General features: G+C 41.1%; 2 protein-coding genes across 3 annotated transcripts in view; one reads left to right on the forward strand and one right to left on the reverse strand.

Moving 5' to 3' along the window:
• Window positions 1-22,724, forward strand: part of plxna3 (plexin A3) — a 587,367-nt gene that overhangs the window by 503,208 nt on the left and 61,435 nt on the right. The gene's annotated exons all lie outside the window — the stretch shown is intronic.
• Window positions 677-20,997, reverse strand: usp11 (ubiquitin specific peptidase 11). Of its 2 annotated transcripts, XR_010795306.1 has the most exons (22): window positions 20,823-20,997; window positions 19,677-19,786; window positions 16,761-16,891; window positions 16,322-16,439; window positions 14,430-14,575; window positions 14,033-14,094; window positions 13,487-13,586; window positions 13,064-13,237; window positions 12,806-12,964; window positions 12,257-12,481; window positions 10,961-11,044; window positions 10,070-10,164; window positions 9,365-9,574; window positions 7,972-8,111; window positions 7,286-7,747; window positions 7,089-7,159; window positions 5,866-5,978; window positions 5,184-5,333; window positions 4,713-4,828; window positions 3,923-4,011; window positions 3,166-3,400; window positions 677-3,056 (listed from the first exon to the last, which is right to left on the reverse strand). XR_010795306.1 is itself a non-coding variant. In XM_066643440.1 (21 exons), the coding sequence occupies exons 1-21, from the start codon at window positions 20,912-20,914 to the stop codon at window positions 3,272-3,274; spliced, it is 2,976 nt and encodes a 991-aa protein (XP_066499537.1). In that variant the 5' UTR covers window positions 20,915-20,997; the 3' UTR covers window positions 677-3,271. The 2 variants fall into 2 exon arrangements, 1 of the variants encoding a protein (XP_066499537.1); XM_066643440.1 differs by having other exon boundaries at window positions 677-3,400.

A 22,724-nucleotide genomic window follows, 5' to 3' on the forward strand; every position in this document is an offset into this window, starting at 1 on the left:
TAATTTCATAAGCATCTGATAAGTACCCTGTGGTGGTGTGGAAATGAATTCATGACTATGGTATAATGAAGGTGGTTAGGAGGCGAATACATTTCATCACACATGCTGAATACAGAAATGAATCCGACATCTACAGAAAATGAATCAATTTCCAGAAAGGATGGAGCCTCATTGTTTAATACAGAACATAGATTATTATTATTATTATTTTACTTTTTAAAAAAAGAACGTTTAGTTAAATTAGCGCCATAAGGGGGAAGAAGACACTTCAGATGCACTATTTACATAAATCCTTTATTTTTTAAGCATATACTTCCTTTACAGAATGGCTTCCCAATATTTAAACCGATCTAAAGGCTTGATCATTACTTTCTGGACATTACGAGCCAAAATGTGCCAAACAATTTCAAAAAATAATAAAAAAACAATTGTTTTGGAAGTGCAACCATTGTCTATCTTTATCTGGTTTAAAATCACAGTTATGACATTGAGTACCAAATGCCAAAGATCATTCATTTAGTGCTACTGAAGTGTTAGGCATGTGCCGTTTAATGTAAAATCTGAAACCCAAGAATTAAAGTAACTGTCCTCCAGCAATAGCACACACTTTAACCACAATGTAATAATCAATTGTTTTAAATATGGAAGACAGGTTCATGTGAAAAATGCACAGTGGCTTTGATTTTAAAGATTGAGGTGAAGAAGTTCATTTATTGTAAATAAAAAAGATATAAAACGTTTTAAAACCATTAACTCGGTTAAGTGCAGTTATGAATTAATAAGAATTTACTCAGTGGGCGTTCAACTCTCAAGTCGACAATGTCTGGAGACTTTGGAGCTTGTAATTCACTTACAATCGAGCCGACGACGAAGGAAGAGGGAGCAATTCACACTCAAATAGCTTTGGTGCTTGCGTTACCTCTTGAACGGCCGATTATGGTTTGAGAAATAGGTTAAAAAGGATAATACTGAATGTATCTGAAAAGACTAAATACAGTAATGACAGGGAGGATTCCTGAAGCCCGAATTCTATTTCAGAGGTAAAATGAGTCAAATATTTCAGCGTAAAACCTACCTCAGTACTATATATATGTCATTTATTCATATCAAAACATGAGTATACAATTATATATCCCATCTATTAACAAAATAAAAATGAAAGCTCATCCCAACCCCAGCATCTGATCCATATGATCAAAGATATTTTATACAATACAAAAATACTGTACAGAAGCATTTTTAAAAATCATTAAGAGCTCTATCCAGAAAGCACTTTACTGTAATATTCTCATTGCTCCAAAGAGTTCATTATAAATTGCACTCAATTAAATGGAAAAGAACATAATATTTATAATCTTCCTTTTGTTTACCCTTTCATTAAAGATAAAAATACAAATTTACTGCTGAAAAACAACTCTGTCTGTGTCCAGCAACAGAGCACCATTCCCATCGCAACAGTGGAAAAAGATGAAAAGGGAAACTGGAAGATCCTGAAGCATCCGATTGCGGTCGTTGACGGCAGAGACATGGAGGTGTTACAACTGTGATTAAAACTCACTGATCGTCCACATCCTGTAGTTAAGAAAATAAATAGCTCAAGGGTGAATCAATACAAAGCTATAAAATACTTGTTCACCTTTTGTTAATCTTAGAGGTTCACAGAAATCATATTGCAACAGTTACATTTCTGACTGCTCTGTCCCTGATATAAGTGAAGGAGGAAGAAAAATACAACTTAAAGAGAGAGTTCAGCCAAAAACTGTAACATGACTAACAGCGGATAAAGGCTATTGGCCGCAACGTTGACTGTCTAGCTGTCATTCACAAGTAATGTTAATCTCTGTGGTAAAACTGTTCCTTTAAAGTAAGTTTTCCAGCATTCAGCAGAAAACAAAAAGCTGAATTGAACGTTAAATAATGAGTATAGTGTTAGGACACAGGGTCAAACCTAACACAGCCTTGGACTTAAGTACACTGTCTGTGGCCAACTGTTTTCTAATCGTGTGATTTGATAATGGATAAACGTTAGCAAGGAACAGTCTGCATTAGCATTAGCAGGTTAATTGGTACTCATTAGTTTTATGCAGTATTTGTTACATTAGTATGTCTGTGTGAAACACTCCTTTAAAGGAATGCTTCAGATTTACAGAACGTTTTCCTTACCCCAGTCCATGTTTGCTGTTTAGTTTAGGTCTGGAGCTTAAAGGCAAATACAACATGATGCTTTTACTTGTTAGTTACATTAGCCTTGATGCTAATGGCCCCCCCATAAAAACAAATTTCAGGCAACAACCATCTGGGCATTTAACACTGGAGGGGAAGGGAAACTCAAATTTACATAATTCCCTGAACCATCCATTTAATCTGTATCTGACAAAACAACCCAAAGGAGTTGAACAGGGCTAAAGGGCTACACTATGAAGCTTGATTCATGGTTCAGGAAGCTATCTGCATTTGAGTGCATTGAGTAACTTTGAGCAAAACTGAAGTGAATGACACCTAAACATAATCCTATTTTTTTCAGATAAAGCAAAAGAAAAAAAGCAGCGTGAATTAATCTAAGACTAGGTTTAAATGTGAGACTGAACCACGATGCTTGCATGCTAAAACTCCCTCTTAGTTGTGAGGTTGGGAGGTTGAATTAGGGTTTGATTTATAAACCGAAACTGAGGACATAGATCTAGGTCAGCTCTTCGTTTATGTTCATAAGACCGCGACGTTGCTTTGGGGGGGTGGAAAGAGCAGCTTATCTTGCTCCCAGAATGGGAAGAGGCAATAGCTGAATGGATCCAGTGATGAACTAATGTGAACCACAGATTGTTCAGGAAACCAAACCTACACAGTCTCTTAAACACACATTTGAAGAAGAGGGGAAAAAAAAAAAAAAAACAGCAGCGAAAAAAACAAACTATTCTGTATCTGCCTCCACCGGCCAAACCAGTCTCTGTGCGCTTCCTGCCAAGAACAAGGAATAACTATCAGCTGCGTTAAGTCCCCTGTCCACGATGCCTCTGCACCTGCCTGAGAGAGTAGCCCCTGCCTCCCACCTTCCTGTTCTGGTCAGAGAAGAGGCAGAAGGTTCAAGTTTTTTTGGTTTGAAAAAAAAAAAAAGAAAGAAAGAAAAGTAATTCATTAATAATAATAACAACAACAACAACAAAATACCTCTCTCATTAACCTGAGAGTGAGAGAGAGCACGAATAAAGAGGGAGACGGCAGGAAGGCGAGGAAAACCAACAAAATAGAAACTAAACAAACAAATGGAGTTGTTTCAGTCTATTTCCATGGCTCCAACCACTCCATCGTGGTTTGAGGAAGTGATGTGATTACTGGGTGGAGGAAGAGTCGGCTGGCGGATTTTGTCTTGTCGCTGGTAGAACAGAAGGTAGGCAGCGTTGGTCTGTATGAGGAAAAAGAAGAAACAGATTGTACACATTGAGCTCCATATTTGCATTTTGATTCATTTCCTAGCACTGAAATCCTGATCCACAAAAGAGAAATTGTGAACCTAAATCCTGGCCTCTGCTTCATCAACTTAAATGTCAGTGTAGGCAAATGATCAAAATGTCAAGCATTTAGAGGCAGCCATTAAAATGTTACATGAATAAACACCAACTGCAGAGATACACAAGCAAACAAGCTCACACGGGGTATGTTTTTTCTAACACAGTTCTGAAGAATCGATTAGAGATGGCTATTCTCAACTCATGAGTCTGATCCAATCCTGTGACAGTAGTACTGCCTGATAAAGTTGTTCAATATCAGTATTCCTACTGGAATAAAATTACTCAACAATTGTTACTGCCAGGCTTAATAAACACACAGGATAAATTTATAATGAATTAAAATGAGTCCCCTAGTGTACCTCTGCAAAACTAATCAAAAACTATTCGAGTTCAAACAGCACTGATGTCATTCTTACCACAATTTGTTCCTCCTTTGCACAGGTCACCTTGCTGTCATCAAAATAATACCACTGACCATTGTCTTTGTTTCGGGCATAGCTGGTATCTGGACAGAAATAATAAAACAAGTTTCAACGCTCTCCTTTTTATCCATCCATCCATTATCTGTAAGCGCTTATCCAGTTCAGGGTCGCGGTGGGTCCAGAGCCTACCTGGAATCATTGGGCGCAAGGCGGGAAAACACCCTGGAGGGGGCGCCAGTCCTTCACAGGGCAACCCACACTCACACATTCACTCACACCAATGGTCACTTTGGAGTCGCCAATCAACCTGTGTTTTTGGACTGTGGAAGGAATCCGGAGCACCCGGAGGAAACCCACACAGAAACAGGGAGAACACACCAACTCCTCACAGACAGTCACCTGGAGTGGGACTCAAACCCACAACCAATGAAACGCGATACCAGTTGGAGTCAGTAAGGCTTGGAGAAAAAAAGAGCTTCTTCTGAAAAGTTCCCATTTTGGGCTTTAGGGCTTTGTCCAACAACAATCTGAATTTTTGTCTTGATTTTAGTAAAACATTTTTATACTTTGTGTGAATTTCTTTATAAATGAACTAATAGAAATAACATCTTGCTGTTACATTAAGTCACATAAAAAAAAGAATGTATATATATATATTTTGTCATATATCTTTTATAAAGAAAACAGCAAATGAGTCAATAGAAATGGTTCAGACTGACTTTGAATAGGATCTCACTCTATTAATGAAGCATGTATTTAAAAAAAAAAAAAAAGTGTAACGCACAGTGTCCATCCCGCAGTCCTCCATAGTGGTTAGACACAGCGATCAGGTCGTATCTGCTCGGAGGCTCCGAATCTGGCCCTGCTTTCCTCAGAAGATAATCAGAGAAGTCCAGATGTCTGCAAAACATGATGGGAATGCAAGATTAACACATAGCTGACAAAATATCTTTCACCATTAAACCCTGGTGCCTGAAGACAAGGGAGTGGAATTCTACTGCTCTGCTGACTGCATGATACTAATAAGTCATTATACTGACACCAACTGGTCCAGAGGCATAAAATGCATTCTTTACTAAACCTATTGTATTTGTTGAGAGGAAAAATTAATATATAAACTGATTGTGGAACTACAAAACAATTTGATTATAAATCAAACAGATAAAAGAAATAATCACTCTCATAAATGTGCTCTGCTACTTTTGGTAGTTAAAATAACAATATCCTTTAATGCAATAAAAAACAGTTTACTAACCGTAAGGGGAAGTCAACAATGGTGTCCAGCTTCTCTCGGGAATACTTGGTGTAGGAGAAGCGTTTCAAGTGAATGATTAAGACTTCAGGAAGAGACCATAGATCTAACTTCTTAGTGGCAAGCTGGTGTCTCTTACACGTTGGACAATACCTACAGCAGTTTTAATCATACAGTTTAGTTAAATCTGTATTGATATTAATCCCAGAAGGAAATTGAGTGTGTTGTCACAGCTTATATACAAACAAACACATAAATAACAGCATTAAACATATAAAAAACATTATTACCAACAGCACAATCAGTTTTAAACATGTTCAACATTTAATCGAGTCCAATAAAATGGCAAGATGGCACCTACAGTCCCAGGCATCTTCTGAACACTGCTCTTGAATTTAGAAAATTTCTGTAAGTGCTTTGTATAACTGCATTCTGTCAAGTGTTTTATTAAATTTTACTCTTTTTTTTAATTACAGAAACCAGAGATTGTCCATTTTGACAGTAGCTCTAAATATAGATTAGAATGCTGCTGAGTGATCATATTAAGAAAGCAGTGGAATTCCCATTTAATGATTTAAAACAGTATGAAGAAACTGCAAATAATTCATTGTCTTGTGAAAGGGTAAGTGGTTTACTGGTTATTTAAAAAACATGTACAGAAGTGTGTGAGGAGAAAGTAGGTTACCAGGGGTTTTCCTCTTCAAGTGTCTCCACAGTGGTGAAGAGCTCGATGCACTCTTGCAGCTGCACAGTGGTCTGTTGCTGGGGGACCTCCATACTCCGGTCTTTCACATATTTCTGTGCATCCAGGAAACAAGCTTTAGTTATTCTGAATAAAAATGCAGAGCTGTGAAAAAGTACTAACTTTAAAACTACACACAAAAATATTCCAGTTTATAATAGACTAAATAATCGGGTTTTTACAGGAGATAAAAAGACAGCATGTATGTGTGTATTACAGTAGAGCAGATATGATTAGAGCAGTGGATCATTCTCAGTGACGCAGTGACCTTAAATCAAACTGAGGGCTTTAAAATCTCCAGCAGCACTGCTGTGTATGATCCACTTTTACCAGCACAACACACACTAACATACCAACACCACCACCACCACCACGCCAGTGTCACTGAAGCACTGAGAATGATTCACCACCCATATCACTCATACCTGCTCTGTGGTGGTCCAGACCATTGAAGCAAAGGTTGAAAGGGACAAATAATGTGTACAGAGGAACAGATAGACTCCTGTCTGTAATTGTAGAACTACAAAGTGCTTCTGAAAATGAGTGTAGAAACGGATGTGGTCATGTTATGGTTGATCGGTGTACACAGGAGGTCCTCGGGTTACGTCAGTCCTGAGTTACGATGTTTCGTGGTTACGACACACCTCCCATTTACTGTATAAAGCCTTGTTTCGACTTAAGTGGTTTTGCGTCGTAAACGTTGTAACGCGAACTTCGTGTTTGGTGTGCGCGGCGCGGCGAAAGAATACACGGTTACGCGGCTCGGGACCGAGGAGGATAGGTGTGAGGATAGGATAAGTGCTTACAGTATGTTATTTACGTACAGTATGTACGTATGTTCCGACTTACACTGAAAATCGGTTTACGACGCGACGTAGGAACGTCGTAGGTCAAGGACCCCCTGTATATGTAAAAGAAGGGTAAATAATTTTATACCATTTACGGAATAATAGTGCAGCATTCAAACCAGCTGAATCTTTTGTGGAACTTAAGCTAAATATAAATATGGAACGGTGGCAATTTTCTTCAAAATCAAAGCTTGATACTGTAGTTGTACCCTATAGTGTATAAACACTGCCTTTTCTGTGCACATACCACATTTCAGTTACAGACTTTCTCTGATAAAATATCTGTGATTGAGGAGTCAGCGGTCGGCACAGACTTACTTCTGCCTCATTCTCATTGTAGTATTTCTTCTTCATGTCAGGGTCCCAGTCAATGGCTACATAGAGTGGAGCTGTGAAAACAGAACACCGGTACACAACATCAAAATACACTCACACACACAAAGAGGGTGAACTTAGCTTTCTGAAAATGATGGTTATTAAAATCCGAGCATGGGCTTTTCAATCAGACGACTCACAACAAGAAGCCAGCATGTTGTCTCCATCAGCCATGCCTCTGTCAGTTGTGCCATTGGAATTCACTGCTTGGATGGTGAACAGTGGCTTCTTCTTCTTCTCTGCACAGCATCGCTGAGCATTTGCCTTTTTATTCGCCCGAGAAATGGGCTCAATGTCCTGTCCGTCTTCTTCATCGTCCTCATCCTCTTTCCCAGAAGCCTCAGCAGGCCCTTGCTCCCCGTCAGCCGCCTCCTGAGAGTTGGTGTCTGTGCTGCCGCTGGCCGACTGGCCTTCTTCCGTGCTGCTGCCTCGTTCAGGTTCACTGTTCGACGACGACTCCTTGTCCTCCCCCTCACTGCTGGGACTGGCCTCTGATTGAACACTATTCTGTCCGTGATTTTGTCCATCGTTTTGAGCGCTCTCTTGTGATTCCTCTTTGCTCTTGGAGGGACCCGCCTTCTCCGAGTCTTCCTCACCCTCACCTGAATGGAGGAGTGTTTATGGATAATATTAGAACTGCTATGATTGGTTGACAAACTTGATTAGCTGAAAGTGGTTTTGACTATGAGCTAATAGTTACATAGTCATTATATAATAGTCAAATAATTTAATAAAACCTGCAGATTAAGTTTTTTTTATTGCAGGGGGAAAAAATCTATTCTTAAGTGACGAAAACAAGCATCTCAATAAATAAGGAGCACATTACCTCCAGCCACACCATTGGTCTGGTTCTTGTATAATTCTTCCTCTTCATCATTCTCTTCTCCACCATTTTCCTCCTCCTCCTCCTCCTCTTCCTCTTCTTCTTCCACTTCCTCTGCTGGGTCTGGCTGACGAACATATCGTCTGCAAAGAGATGTAACAGGCTCATTTCCACCTCCTTCTCTGGGGATAATTAACCAATGCTTCTAGCTACAGGCCGACTATTAATGCTACATCCAATTCAGCTTTAAAAAAAACATGACTGATATATCTGACTCATTAATATTGGTTGCAGCTAGCATCTTAAGCCAATCATACCATAGCATCCCTCTCCCACAATCACTCAACTAAATGCTAGTCAGTGTGAAGTAGGCACAATATTGTTTGACATGACAACATTGTGGGGAGGCACGGTGGTGTTGCAGTCACACAGCTCCAGGGACCTGGAGGTTGTGAGTTCGATTCCCGCTCCGGGAGACTGTCTGTGAGGAGTTAGTGTGTACTCCCTGTGTCTGCGTGGGTTTCCTCCGGGTGACTGTCTGTGAGGAGTGTGGTGTGATCTCCCTGTGTCTGCATGGGTTTCCTCCGGGTGACTGTCTGTGAGGAATGTGGTGTGTTCTCCCTGTGTCTGTGTGGGTTTCCTTTGGGCGACTGTGAGTGAAGAGTGTGGTGTGTTCTCCCTGTGTCTGTGTGGGTTTCCTCCGGGTGACTGTCTGTGAGGAGTGTGGTGTGTTCTCCCTGTGTCTGTGTGGGTTTCCTCCGGGTGACTGTCTGTGAGGAGTGTGGTGTGTTCTCCCTGTGTCTGTGTGGGTTTCCTCTGGGTGACTGTGAGTGAAGAGTGTGGTGTGTTCTCCCTGTGTCTGCTTGGGTTTCCTCCGGGTGTCTGTCTGTGAGTGAATGTGTGTGTGTTGCCCTGTGAAGGACTGGCGCCCTCTCCAGGGTGTATTCCTGCCTTGCACCCAATGATTCCAGGTAGGCTCTGGACCCACTGCGACCCTGAACTGGATAAGGGTTACAGATAATGAATGAATGAATGGAATGAATGACAACATTGGGCAGTTGATGTTCTCCTCCATGGATGTTTATAGGCATTGTGTAGACAGATGTTTCAAAAACAGCCTGGTACCATCATGTGATGGGAGAAGCTGTAACTATCATGTGGAACTGACCCTGACAAAACTGATGGGAAAATGATGGTTATGGCAGAAGTATACATCAAACTAAACAAGTAATTATACATTTCCATCATTTATAAGCCTTGTAGCCTCCAAAAAACCTGAAAGAGGCAAACTTAAAACACTGGCTGATCAATCAAGCGTGAGATAAGAGAATTTCTTTCTGGTTAAGTGTTTACTAGAAGCATAAACCAAACACCAGGCTTAAACATGAGCACTCACGCCAGCCTCTGCAGGAATATCTGGTACAGGCTGTCTCTGTTGCAGTGAGACCGTGGCAGAGCCATAAGCAGAGGGTGTCCAAACAGCGATGTGCTGTAGTTGCTGCCCCCTGAGCCGTAATCTCGGTAGTGGGAGCGTTCCCGCATGTATACAGCCAGTAGCACTTCCTCTTCAACCTCCTCATCCACACAGGAACTGTTCAACTCATACCTGCAGTAAAACAGCCAGAGAGACCATGTTTATTATTATGATCCTCATTGAGAATATAACTACAGTACACAGCCAATAAAAATAAAAAACCTCCAAATGCAATTTCACATCGAGTATGTGTGAAAAAGTGACATATTTTGACATCCCCAGTTCTCTTTAAAGGGTTGCTTCGGCTAAAGACTAACGCAACTAGCACTGAAGATAAAGATAAAGCCAGATAAAGGGTTAAAGCTTAGCCCTGAACTATATTTTCCTTCCACTGAAGACTCCCATTTAGAGTGGGATTAATCCATGTACTGCCCTGAAAAAGTTTTAACAACATTATTACCATGGCATCACAATCTGGACTAACAACAAAAGATATACATTTAACAAAGCATAGATTCTGCTGTTGAACAGCTCAGCAGCAACAACTGTGACCACCAGTGCAGTCACAGGACTTACTGGGATGTTTTTTTTAGTAGTGTTTGCACAAAAACATTGTTCCAAGCTTACACAAAGATGTCATCTCTGTCCAGTATAGAGCTCAGAGACTCATCAGCATGGTAGATCTTGTAGAATCGATGATTAAAAACATCCGCCACAACCATCTGATTGAGCAAAGGAAAAGGTCATTGATGTTAAATATTTTATATCAAGTACACAGTCTTAATGTGCTGCTGAATTGCTGAATTTACATTATTAAAACATAAAAGTGTTATTAAATATTCTTACTTAACCTTTAGGCTGATGTTAACAAATTACAACTTGTAAAAGACTGCAATCAGTTGTCATATTAATTAATTTTTATTTTAATATATTAGTTTAAATACTAATCGCTACATATCAGAACGTATTTTCAAGTTGTTTTAGTCAGTGTTTAAATTGTTTTGGAAACATCCATGACCGACTGATCTAAATACAAAGCATTCTCAAAGTTAATTTTTATTGCATCTTAATTCTGAATGTGTTACATATTTCACAGTTAACGTTTAGAAATAAAGTGTTCATTAATCTGGACACATCTGAACATTACTTCTCCTACAAATTAGCTGACACCTGAACAGTGATCTCAAACTTTTAATTATAATTTCTTTTAAAAAGGTAGGTGTTCTTCCCGTGTCCGCGTGGGTTTCCTCCGGGTGCTCCGGTTTCCTCCCACAGTCCAAAAACACATGTTAGTAGGTGGATTGGCGACTCAAAAGTGTCCGTAGGTGTGAGTGAATGTGTGTGTGTGTGTCTTTGTTGCCCTGTGAAGGACTGGCGCCCCCTCCAGGGTGTAATCCCGCCTTGCGCCCAATGATTCCAGGTAGGCTCTGGACCCACCGTGACCCTGAATTGGATAAGGGTTACAAATAATGAATGAATGAATGAATGAATAAAAAAGGTAGTCTCTTTTTCTCTCACCTGGTTAGCAGGAACGTTTGATGCTTGAGAGAGGGCATTGCACAAATCAATCACTCGACCAGCTTTAGGTACAACCACTCGGTGCTAGTGACAGAGAGGGAAAATCCATTAATCTCTGGTGTTGTGTGCAATCCACTTCTACAAATATGATTTTAAGAGATATATCATAAGTCATAATTGCTATTAAATTAAGCAAAGCAAAAACTAACAATATGAATATCGGAAATGCTGAATTTTATTCATATCAGGTCACAGGTACCCTTGTTAGCTTTTCTAGGTATAATGACGTGTTAAAGGTAACGTTCACGATTGGACTAAAAAATTCAGAACTTGCTTCCTCACTGTTTGCAGGCTCTCAGGCCTCTGGGTGTTTTTGAAACTGGTCTAATGTGTTTACAAAGCCCTGGTGTCAGTAAAAGGCTATTTAAACTGTCTCTCAGTCCGGTATGCTATGTTTTCTCTCTCTCTGCTCACGGCAGAGAAAAGGTATCTGGAGCTTTTTAGACAACACAGAATTCCAAAATGTCACGCCCACTTCTCAGGACTCCATATCCCAGAATGCCCCAGATGATCACATGACTTCACACCGGTCCCATTCACCTGAATTCTAGTCATGCATACCTGTTTGTCCCCTTATATAAACCTCATTTCTCAGTCCTTGCCGGGTATTGCCGTGGTTATTCCCAGCATACAAAGCGTTCTCTAGAATCTGATTTAGCTTGTCATCCCGTTGCCTACTCCTCGTCTGTCTTTTCGGTTTACGTCTTTTGTCTTGTCCCTTCAGTATTGTTTGTCCTCTCTGGTTCTGGACTCTGCCTGTTTTCGACTACGCTATTTGTTACATCCCTGAGGTACTGTCTGCTCTCTGTGTTGGACCCTTGCTTGTTTCTTGACTTTGCTTTTGGACTCATGTTAATAAAACCTTTTTGTGTTCCGCAAGTGATCCAAAGTTCCTATCTGCTGTCTGTCTGTGACACGAGATGTGGATATTGCACTATTCCTGCTCCACTGGTGGGTTATATTGACTTGCTGTTTCAGGGTGTATATTTCCCATTATGAGAGACTGCTAACTGCATGAAGGTAAACAGTTCAAAACTAAACAACTCAAGTTACAAATGAATTTCTGTGGTAGATCAAACAGAACCTTTCCTACAGAAAGGTTCAACTTCAGCCACGTACAAACAAGAGTTCCACATTTTTTATTTGGGTTAATTGGGAACTGCAGTCAACCCAAAATCATAGATGTTTCCTTTAAGGAAGCGTAAAGAGTAATGAAATGCTTTGGAGTATGTTTACCTGCACAGGCTTGGACGAAGCGTCGAGGGAAACGAAGAACACCTCCATGACCCTCTCTTTACTGACAGGCAGGGGTACACTTAGATAGCAGAAAGGGTCAAAGGTCACAGACACCTTGTGGCATTCAGGGCATACCAGTGTAGATTTAAAGAGGCCGTGGAAGGTGTCCACAATCACAGAGTCGTTCCGCCGCCTGTGGTTACGCCAAGCCTCCTCTGCCACTTCCTGTGAACATGACAACTTTCTTTTTAACATGTGGACGCTGGTGTCTGATAAATTTCAGCTGTTTTAAACTCAGTGCTGTAGGATTACATTATTCTTTTTCCTCTCTGATAAAGTCAGAGACAAGGCACTACACTGTCAAATGCTGGGTTTTTGGGACGAGCTTTTTAACCAGATTCAAAAACGCTCGTATTATTAATAAAGATATTATTATAAGGGATTGTTTACAAAGTTACAAGACGTTATTTTGCAAAAACAAAAATCAGGTCTTTTCAAACCAGATTAAGGCGCTTAAGGCTCTAGCTCTGACTTGGCCACATGCAGTACCTGGTCTGGTCTGCCATCTGCATCCCTGAGCTCTATGTACTCTTTGTTTTTGACACGGTTGAGATCCTCATGCAGGCCGTCCAGCAGGAAGGACAAAAGTTCCTGGGAGTCATGCTGCTGGTAGCCCAGAAACTGGGACGCAAAATGGCCCACCTTCGTCTGGTCTCACACACACACACACACACAGGAAATTACTTCTCCCCAGTATTCTACCCAATATTTAATCAGTAATAGCATGCAATTTTCAAGGTCCTCCACCTTAAAAATGCGTGGGACCACAGAGTAGTGCCTCCCTGACCACATCTGTTTGATGACGTCTGCATAGGCCTCTGCTATCTCTCCCTTCATGCCCAGCGGGTTGGTGAAGTTCAGTTCACCCAGATACAAATTCTTCAGAAAATACTCTGTCAGTGGCGGTGTGTTACTCAGACACTGAATATGAGAAGACACGAAGAGAAGAGTCAATCACATCTACTGATGAACTCTCTTGATGAAACCAAAATACAAAATTTGAATCGATCAGCTGTATTTAAATCAGATTCTAAATGAAACCGTTTAAATTCTTTATTAGAGGCAATTAAGTCCAAAGGGTCATAACTACAGCGAGATCAGAATAGTTCAGAACGTAAATGCATTAGTAAACTGCCCAATTCTCTACTGAGAGAGGGACAGACTTCTGACCTGCAGTGCAGAGTTCATGAAGCAGGTGTTTCCAAGGTTGGTAAGACCACACACTCCAGGCTGCCCTCGATAAATATCCTGCTCCTCCACAGAATTCCTCCTGAAAGTACACAATCAAGAGATTTATGCATTACACACACACACACACACACACAAGGCCTATGTCAATATACCTGTGTCCAAGAGACTGCTGAAGGAAGTATTCAGCTGTACTTACTGTCAACACAGGAGGAGAATTTTTCAAGATAAACCAGAATGAGAAGCAGATTCTGTGATTACCGTAGATGTGTGTTGCTAAGAATAAAACAGTCAAGCTAGTTTTGCGCTTACTATTTTGTTTGCTTGCATATAAAGATTTCTATATGGCCAGATTATTATTTTATTACTATTAGATATTTATTGAGATTGTAAACAGGGAAACTCATTATTTTGATTCTGTCTGACGAAACACAGAAGTGTGCTGGTAAGCTTATAATCTCATGCAATAACTAAAAATGAGTGCATTCCACAGGGTCTGACAGTCCACAATAGTTTAATCAAACTCACATGATCTGGGGTCTGGAGCTGGGCCAGGTACCATCTGCATTCCTCAACTCCATGATAACTGTCTGCAGAGTGAGAACAGCAAGTCACAACACACCCTCAAACACACACGCCTCAACACGTCCACCAAGACACACACATCGATCCATCAATTCATTCACACACACATCACAACAAGCACACAGCGCTTAAGTTCATGTGGTGGTACCACGAGTATGGGGTAATTTCACTATCCCATGACAAGCTTTTTTCTCCTAATATAGTGTTTTTTTAATATGCTACACTTATGAAATATATACAAATACGCAGAAAAATATCCTATTTATGACTGTTCCCTGTGAAGGATGTGTTAATAATTTCAATAATGAAATCATCAACATTTATACATGTGTACAATTACCATGGTGGATGAGAGGCACGAGTCCAGCACAGACATGTGGACGTTCCTTAGCCTCTCACAGCTGGTGTCTGAACTCTTCATCCACAGTCGGGGTTCTGCATCTTCTGCAATATTAAACCGCCTCTGTATCTCCTTCTGAATGGTAACTGTTGTACATTAAAACACACACACACCGCGGGTTATAACACAGCAATGTCAGGTTGTGTTCCCAAAAGGCCAGTGACTGGCCTGGGAGGCCTCTCACCTAATTCTGCGGACCCTAATTAGATGCTAAATATAAAAGCGGTTATTCGGAACCATGCTGCACAGCGGAGAGCCCACCAGGAACAAGGGGTGAAAACCTCTTTTGTAGCTCAAATGTCAGATGCAGAAACAATATTGTGAAAGTATTGATAAATTCTCTATTGAATATTTCCTCTATATCAATTAGAAATGTATCAGTCATTAAAAACCTGCAGCCAGGATGTAGACTGGGAGGCATTACGTAATTTATTCAACTAATCTATCATGCAGCCTCAAGTATCTGACATGTTCATCAGTGTGGGAAAGTTTTTATTTATATATCCGTTTTTTATTCAGCATCATTAAACAGAAGCCTCAGAAGCAAGAGTAGAGTCTGACTGACTTTTAAATATCATTGGTACCAGGTCTTGAAATATTCTATAGCTTTTAATTGAATTTAATTATTTTTTTTTTTTTTTAAATACAGCCCAGTCTCACACTTAAAAGACGAAGCACCACTTAATAGACCTCCATGAATATTCCACATTATTTTAGTTACTGACATATATAAGTATGAATTAAAATGAAAAAAGCAGCTTAATTTGCTTTAAAACTGACAATTTTATTAAATTGACGGAAAAACCCGAGCTCACTACGGAAATTCTTGAACGCGACCGTGACGTCACTGGTGGACAACAGCTGATAAAACGGTAAAACACCGTTATGACAGTATCTAGCTAAATAACCAACATTATTCATGACAATAGCCTAGCAATAAGCTAAACTCAAATGTAGAGGTACCGTTATTCTTGTAAATGAGATCGAAGTCGAACTCGAATTCATCCGACACTATAAACCTCCGTAATGCAGCTACGTAGCCGAGTATAATCTGAGACACCGAGTTTAGCGAGTCAAGCTAACGTTAACTAACACCAACTAAAACAGGCAAAGTGAGTGTCCTTACCCTGTTTACCTCCATGTTACAGAGGCTCTTGAACACCTTTCGTTGGTGTCCTTACATGAGCTACAGATAACGGAGTGAGCGGATGGTCCTTTCCAAAGTGCCCGTTTAAAGTTGACAAATTTAATCCATTTTCTGGATATTTTGGGATCTTTGGGCCATTTGTTCACAGATGTCCCACTGTACATTGAATGATTGCAGCCAAAAACAACACAGCTTTTCGTCATTTTGCATTAAATTAAGTGCAGCTTCTAGAGTTGTTGTCCACCATCTACGTCACAGGCAAGACGCCTATTAGAGTTTCCGAACACCGTTGGGGGGGGGGGGGGGGGGGGACCAATGGTCTTTTAAACCTTATTCCTTGAATTAGTAAGAAATAACATGTTTTCAATGTTCAATAAACACAAGTTAGGAACTCAAACTCCACTGTATTTATTTGTTAGACACTTTCATATCACTGGTGCTTAGCCTTTAAAGTGTTTAAAGAAACAGATCGACCAAACATGCTGTCACAGTTAACAACAAACCAAAGGTAGCACTGTCTTGTTAGCCTTTACAACAAATATTTTTGGAGGTTCATTCCCTTATTCATTAAGGAAGGCATATGACCATATTAAAGGCTTTGGGAGATTGCATTTTCTAAACCTAAGAGGCTTAATGTGATATCCAAAATAACCCTGTTCCCAAAATAAAGAGCTGTTATACTCACGTATGGTGTCTGTCCGGCTAAACTGGGCTGTCACAACCTCATCCATGTTGCTATGGAGACAGAGGATGATTTCCACAGGGTAGATCTCAACTTTGAGAGTACTGGGAAGGTCAATAACCTGGAAAAAAAGGCAGTCCACAATTGAGATTTGGTCTGGAGGGAGGGGGGGGGGCACTGAGCATTTCATATTTAATACGCTGTCAGTCTACAAATCCCTAGAGACACATTTCTTAGTGTATTACTTTATATAATGTTCTACAAATAAAACGTCTCCGAATCTGAACCTCTGTTGAAGTTTGAACAGTTGATGATGACCATAATTCATAAACATGCTCCGTGTTTGTAACAATGCAGCTGCCCCTTTAACAACCATAAAATCTTGGCAGAAAATCGTACATGCAGTGAAAAAAAAACGTTGAGTTTGAAACACTTATCTTACCTTTCTCTCCAGGGCAGGCTGCCCCTCAGGCTTGCCGTACCAGGACAGCAGCTTACACCAAGCTTCTGCTGGAAGCAGGACAAAGTCCTCATTCTCCACCAGCCTCTCTTTCAGACGGAAGGTGTCTAAACCTGCTCATAGCACAAAGAGAACTTACAAAATCATTCTTAAACACAAAGAGGATAAAATGCTTTTTTTAATGTAGACATTGTCACATTTAGTTGAAGCAAAGACTTTGAAGCAAAGGTCCGATTTCCTTTATAAAGAATGTACAAATGTGTTCAATTGATTCCGTTTAAATATATTTAATGTTAACTGGATTTTCAAACTGTGAGGAGTGTGGTGTGTTCTCCCTGTGTCTGCGTGGGTTTCCTCCGGGTGACTGTCTGTGAGGAATGTGGTGTGTTCTCCCTGTGTCTGCGTGGGTTTCCTCCAGGTGACTGTCTGTGAGGAGTGTGGTGTGTTCTCCCTGTGTCTGCGTGGGTTTCCTCCGGGTGACTGTCTGTGAGGAGTGTGGTGTGTTCTCTCTGTGTCTGCGTGGGTTTCCTCCGGGTGCTCCGGTTTCCTCCCACAGTCCAAAAACACACGTTGGTAGGTGGATTGGCGACTCAAAAGTGTCCGTAGGTGTGAGTGAATGTGTGTGTGTGTGTTGCCCTGAGAAGGACTGGTGCCCCCTCCAGGGTGTATTCCCACCTTGCGCCGAATGATTCCAGGTAGACTCTTGACCCACCGCGACCCTGAACTGGATAAAGGTTACAGATAATGAATGAATGAATTAATGGTTTTTCAAATGAAGTGGTGTACTAGTATTTTCGCCCATGGTGTAGTGGTGTTATAAGACAACAGTTGTGTAACGTGGAGCCATTTACTAAACAACGTAAAATCCTGCTGATCCCTGCCTTATGTTTCCAATCACATCATTTTTTCATGGGAATCAAAGAAAAAAAATGGTGTGACACTTATCCATCAAAAAAGAGAGCTCACTCCACATCAATAGCTCTATGACTGCAGCAATTACAATCCTAGTCCTTTAGTATTAAAGCAGTGCACAGAGGAGTGTTTCCATCCCATTCCCAAACTCCCCCAACTTTTCTTTTAAGGAATAGCTTTGTCATTCAAACGTGTCAAAACTGGGCACCTGTCTCACAAAGTCGAATTTCATCTAACCTTGTATTTTCTGTCTCACAACAGTGGGTCAATTTTACGAAGCTACATCACCATGGTAACATGTGCCACAGGCCTCGCCAGGTCCAGGGCATGTTCAGATCAGGATTTTGAATTACAAATTGGCCAATCAGACCAATAAACACTAGGCTTTTAATAGAAGCAGACCCTTCTGGTCCTTCTCTGGTCACTTTTTGTGTGGTGTGTGTGCTTTGGCTGCTGTAAATGTGTAATTTTCTACATAGTTACATGCTCATTTTTTAAAAAAAACTAACAAACTTGTATAAAGTAAAGCCGGTGTGATGGGATTCATTATATAGATTATTTTTTGTAAGGTTTTTTGAAGCTACAATCCTTTCTAAACCGAATGAGGTAGTTTAGCATCCAGAAACACATCCTTGCACACACAGTAGACCAAAAACAAACAAACAAAAAAAAAACACAGTAGGCCTATGTACATGTCCAGCTGCTATGTTTCTTCCTATTTACTTATCACATCAGCAGCAAGTGTGTCAGCATTCCTCAATGAACAGCCACTCCTCATTCCCTGGACACTTCCTGATTTTACTTTTCATGGAGTATCCACTACACAGCAGCAAACTGAATATTAAGATTGTAACCAACTCTGACTGAGCTAATGTTTAATACATTCCCTTAACAGCTGAAAGGTTGTAGAGTGTGTAGGACTTTTAATGCATGAAATACCCCCATTTCTGTTGAGCTAACCCTGCTGTTGATTTGATTTGCTTGTTAAAAACTGAAAGAAAACACATTACTGAGTCCAGAGAACAACGTCAGATGTCTTTATGTATTAAAGTCACACGCACAGGCTCACGAGACAAGCTAAAAACGGGAGATGGTCTGAGCTCAAGTTAAGACCAGAATAAACACAGGATTGGCTCATCGGACGTGGCGAGAACTCCAAGACTCGAAAGGGTTCAGGAGAGATGCTGAGTTGGCATTTTTATGGCTGAACCGGTAAGTTATGTTGATCACTCGCAAGTTCTGAAAATAACCAGCCAGATAATTATAGTTGAGGAATTGTGAAGTTGTTTTAGCTGCATAGCTAAGTTTAGATGTCTAATTTGCTAAATAATTATCCAATTACTTTGCTAACCATGTCTTTTTCTTTTGCTTCATAGTTTGTCCATAGTTGTTTGACAGATTAGGATGGCCAGCTCCTGAGTGTCAATATGTTGTTGGCCTCTATGTCCAAATTAACGGCATCTCAGACTCGTATTCTTATTAAGGGCTAGGGGCTAGGGGCTCCCTCACAACCCCTTGTAGCTGTTCATTTGTTTGAAATTGTCGTACAGTTCTGGCTGCATAACTGGGTCTGGAACCCAGGCAGCTTCTTATCTACAAACATCTGACCTAGGTGGTGAGGTTTCAGCACCCCTATCCGGACAGCGCTTCATCCACAGGCTTTTTGGTGTAGTACCTTCTTCTTCCATGTAGGATTGGCCACTTCTGCACCACATCTGGTGCTAATCAGTTCAGAGAGTATGCCATACTGTTGATGGCTATGTCTTTCCCATAGTTAGACACTGAACGAATGCTGAAAAGAATGTAAGACTATTGGAATATGGAATCATAGTTCTTTCTCTTGTGAACATCAGATCAATTCACTCAGGGAAATGGAAAACAACACAACCCCAATACAGGTGGGCAATTCTCGCAGTATGTTAAACTTACATGCTGCCATATTAATGTACGCGTGTCACACTTAAACTCAGCAAATGTTAGACTCACTGTCAAAGAGCGCTGCGTTATCAATCTGTCCAGGAAAACAAGGAGAGTTCTGGTCTCCCGTCTCCACATACTCTTTCCATGAGTGGAACCATCTTCCTTCCACCAGGTACCTGCAATAAAGCGAACAGTTATTTTTCAACTTGTATATTTTGGTCATGACAGCTCAATGAGCCATCAAATTTAATTCTGAACGGTCCACGCGTATGAAGAGTCTAACCTGCTCCCTTTACAGAAGTTAACTCTAGGGATCAATAATTCTAGCAATGCTTTTGAGCTGCAGGTGGGGACTAATTGCATATTCATATAGCCCTGCTTACTGAATGAAGACAAAAGTGTGGAGTTGTATCCAAGCTATTTTTAAAGCATTAGACTTTGTGGGGTTAAACCCAAGGGCTTTAATATGAATTAGTCATTCATTTCCTAAATACTACAGAGAAAACGAAACAGATGCAGACAGAGCACTCTAAAATATGAAAGTGAAAGTTGGGAAAGGTCAAAGAGGAGCAGTCTAACAAGTCTTTTACAAATGTTCACGATGAATCAGCTGAGCTATGTAACAGGTAGCTAATCCTCTACTGGCTGATAAGTTTTAAGGCCAAAATAAGCCCTGCCTACACGAATTAATGTGTCAGTAGAAACCTAACTTGTTGCTTTCTGTTCGAATAAAACCAGCCTAACTCCTGAGGGGATGACGATGTAATTTGTAACAGCTAACACTCGTTTTATTCTCAAAATAAAGAGCCTAAAACGTCCCCAAGTTTATCTAACAGCTAAAGCGCTAGCTTAGCTTCATTCAAAAACTGTATTAACATTTAACTTGTTTAAACATGTACTTGAGTGCTTCCTATACTTTAAAAACGAGCAGGGGGGGGGACTTTACAACGAAACACTGTTTACAATTCGGCTCTTCTTCGAATTCCCTGTTCCACCTTAAACAGTGAAGCAGACCGTTTACATTCAAGACCCTCCGGTCCCTAAACTTTCAATACAACCCAAAGACACGTTAATGGGATATTAATGAACCACACAACAGTGGCTTTTCTCCTGAATTACCCGAGCCACTTTAAAATGGGACCCCAAAATGAAACCAATCGCAGCAGCATTTAAGGTGGAGCGGAGAATACGAATGAGAAGCCAGTTTCTCACCAGCTTTCCCCGGGCCGGAGCTCATGTTCTCTCAGCAGCGTCTCAATCTCTCGCCGCTGGGTCTCCAGCCCCGGAGGCTCCGTGGCGGCCATAATAACTCATTTAATACCGCGTGAAAACTTCGCAGATTCAGCGCTGAAACACCGCAAACTGCCGCTCTGTGATTATTATTACACCGCAGGAAGCGGGAAGCGACAGCGATGATGACTGCTTCCTCTCTCTCTCTCGCTCGCTCTCCCTCTCCCTCACACTCACACACACACACACACACACACACAGGGGAGCCTCCATCAGCGTGGCCTGCTCACTCGGTGTAGCTCCATCCCCGTGGCCAAGTGCCATATCTGCGTTCCAAGGCTTTCTGCAGGTTGCTCCAATGTGAAGAAACTTTAGTACACAACAAAGAAATGCAGCCTTCATTGGATACATTTTGGAGAAGACTCCCAATGTGTCCTTGGCATCCTTCACTTATCCAGAATTATCCAGAAAGGCTAGGTCAAAGAGGTTACATCATCTGGAGGACCTGCTGACCTCCTGAGGCTGCCGCCTAGGCTTTGGCTAGTGTTGTCCAGTCACATGGAATCTGTTTCTCAATAAGTCTTTGCTGAAACTGTTTATTAAATGTTCAGTCAGCAAACACTACAGTGGATACCTTTAATGTTAGTTTTAAATTGAACCCATTCATGCCCCGCATTTCAAACTTAAGAATAATGTAATAATTCAAAGAACACTCTCATTGGTGTAAACTGGTGTATATTGAAATTATACCTTGTAGGTGCTATTAATTGTAGCAATTATACATTTATTTTTTTATTATACTGGGACATTCTGATTTGTTTTAAAATGTATATTTGCCTAAATTCATAGCTCTATATCATTAATGTAAAATGTAAACCAGTGTGTATTTATTTATTATTTTTGCAAAGGAGTTTGTTACAGGAACAGTGAGATCAGTATTATCATTCTCCCAAGGTTTAAAACCTTCTGACAGTCCTAATGGTGAATTCACTAAGGTTTTACTGCAGTAAAAATATTTTGATTATAAAATAAACTAAAAAAGAGTAATTACTCTTGATTATATTAATATAAGGAGTGTGGTGTGTTCTCCCTGTGTCTGTGTGGGTTTCCTCCGGGTGACTGTCTGTGAGGAGTGTGGTGTGTTCTCCCTGTGTCTGCGTGGGTTTCCTCTGGGTGACACTCTGTGAGGAGTTTGGTGTGTTCTTCCTGTGTCTGCATGGGTTTCCTCCGGGTGACTGTCTGTGAAGAGTGTGGTGTGTTCTCCCTGTGTCTGCGTGGGTTTCCTCCGGGTGACTGTCTGTGAGGAGTGTGGTGTGTTCTCCCTGTGTCTGTGTGGGTTTCCTCCGGGTGACTGTCTGTGAGGAGTTTGGTGTGTTCTCCCTGTGTCTGCGTGGGTTTCTTCCAGGTGACTGTCTGTGAGGAGTGTGGTGTGTTCTCCCTGTGTCTGTGTGGGTTTCCTCCGGGTGACTGAGGAGTGTGATGTGTTCTTCCTGTGTCTGCGTGGGTTTCCTCCGGGTGACTGTCTGTGAGGAGTGTGGTGTATTCTCCCTGTGTCTGCGTGGGTTACCTCAGGGAGACTGTCTGTGAGGAGAGTGGTGTGTTCTCCTTGTGTCTGCGTGGGTTTCCTCTTGGTGACTGTCTGTGACGAGTGTGGTGTGTTCTCCCTGTGTCTGCATGGGTTTCCTCCGGGTGACTGTCTGTGAGGAGTGTGGTGTATTCTCCCTGTGTCTGCATGGGTTTCCTCCGGGTGACTGTCTGTGTGGAGTGTGGTGTGTTCTCCCTGTGTCTGCGTGGGTTACCTCAGGGAGACTGTCTGTGAGGAGTGTGGTGTATTCTCCCTGTGTCTGCGTGGGTTACCTCAGGGAGACTGTCTGTGAGGAGAGT

This window comes from Hoplias malabaricus, chromosome 14 (genome assembly GCF_029633855.1).
Source record: "Hoplias malabaricus isolate fHopMal1 chromosome 14, fHopMal1.hap1, whole genome shotgun sequence".
NCBI classification, from domain to species: Eukaryota; Metazoa; Chordata; class Actinopteri; order Characiformes; family Erythrinidae; genus Hoplias; species Hoplias malabaricus.

Excerpts from the sequence above, each read along its gene's own strand:
- usp11 (XM_066643440.1), bottom strand. The coding sequence starts at position 20,914 with ATGGCCGCCACGGAGCCTCCGGGGCTGGAGACCCAGCGGCGAGAGATT. Across the intron at positions 13,587-14,032 it reads AGCTCCAGACCCCAGATCAT|GAGGAATTCTGTGGAGGAGC; the intron begins GTGAGTTTGATT and ends GTGTACTTTCAG. Across the intron at positions 13,238-13,486 it reads TCATGAACTCTGCACTGCAG|TGTCTGAGTAACACACCGCC; the intron begins GTCAGAAGTCTG and ends TCTCATATTCAG.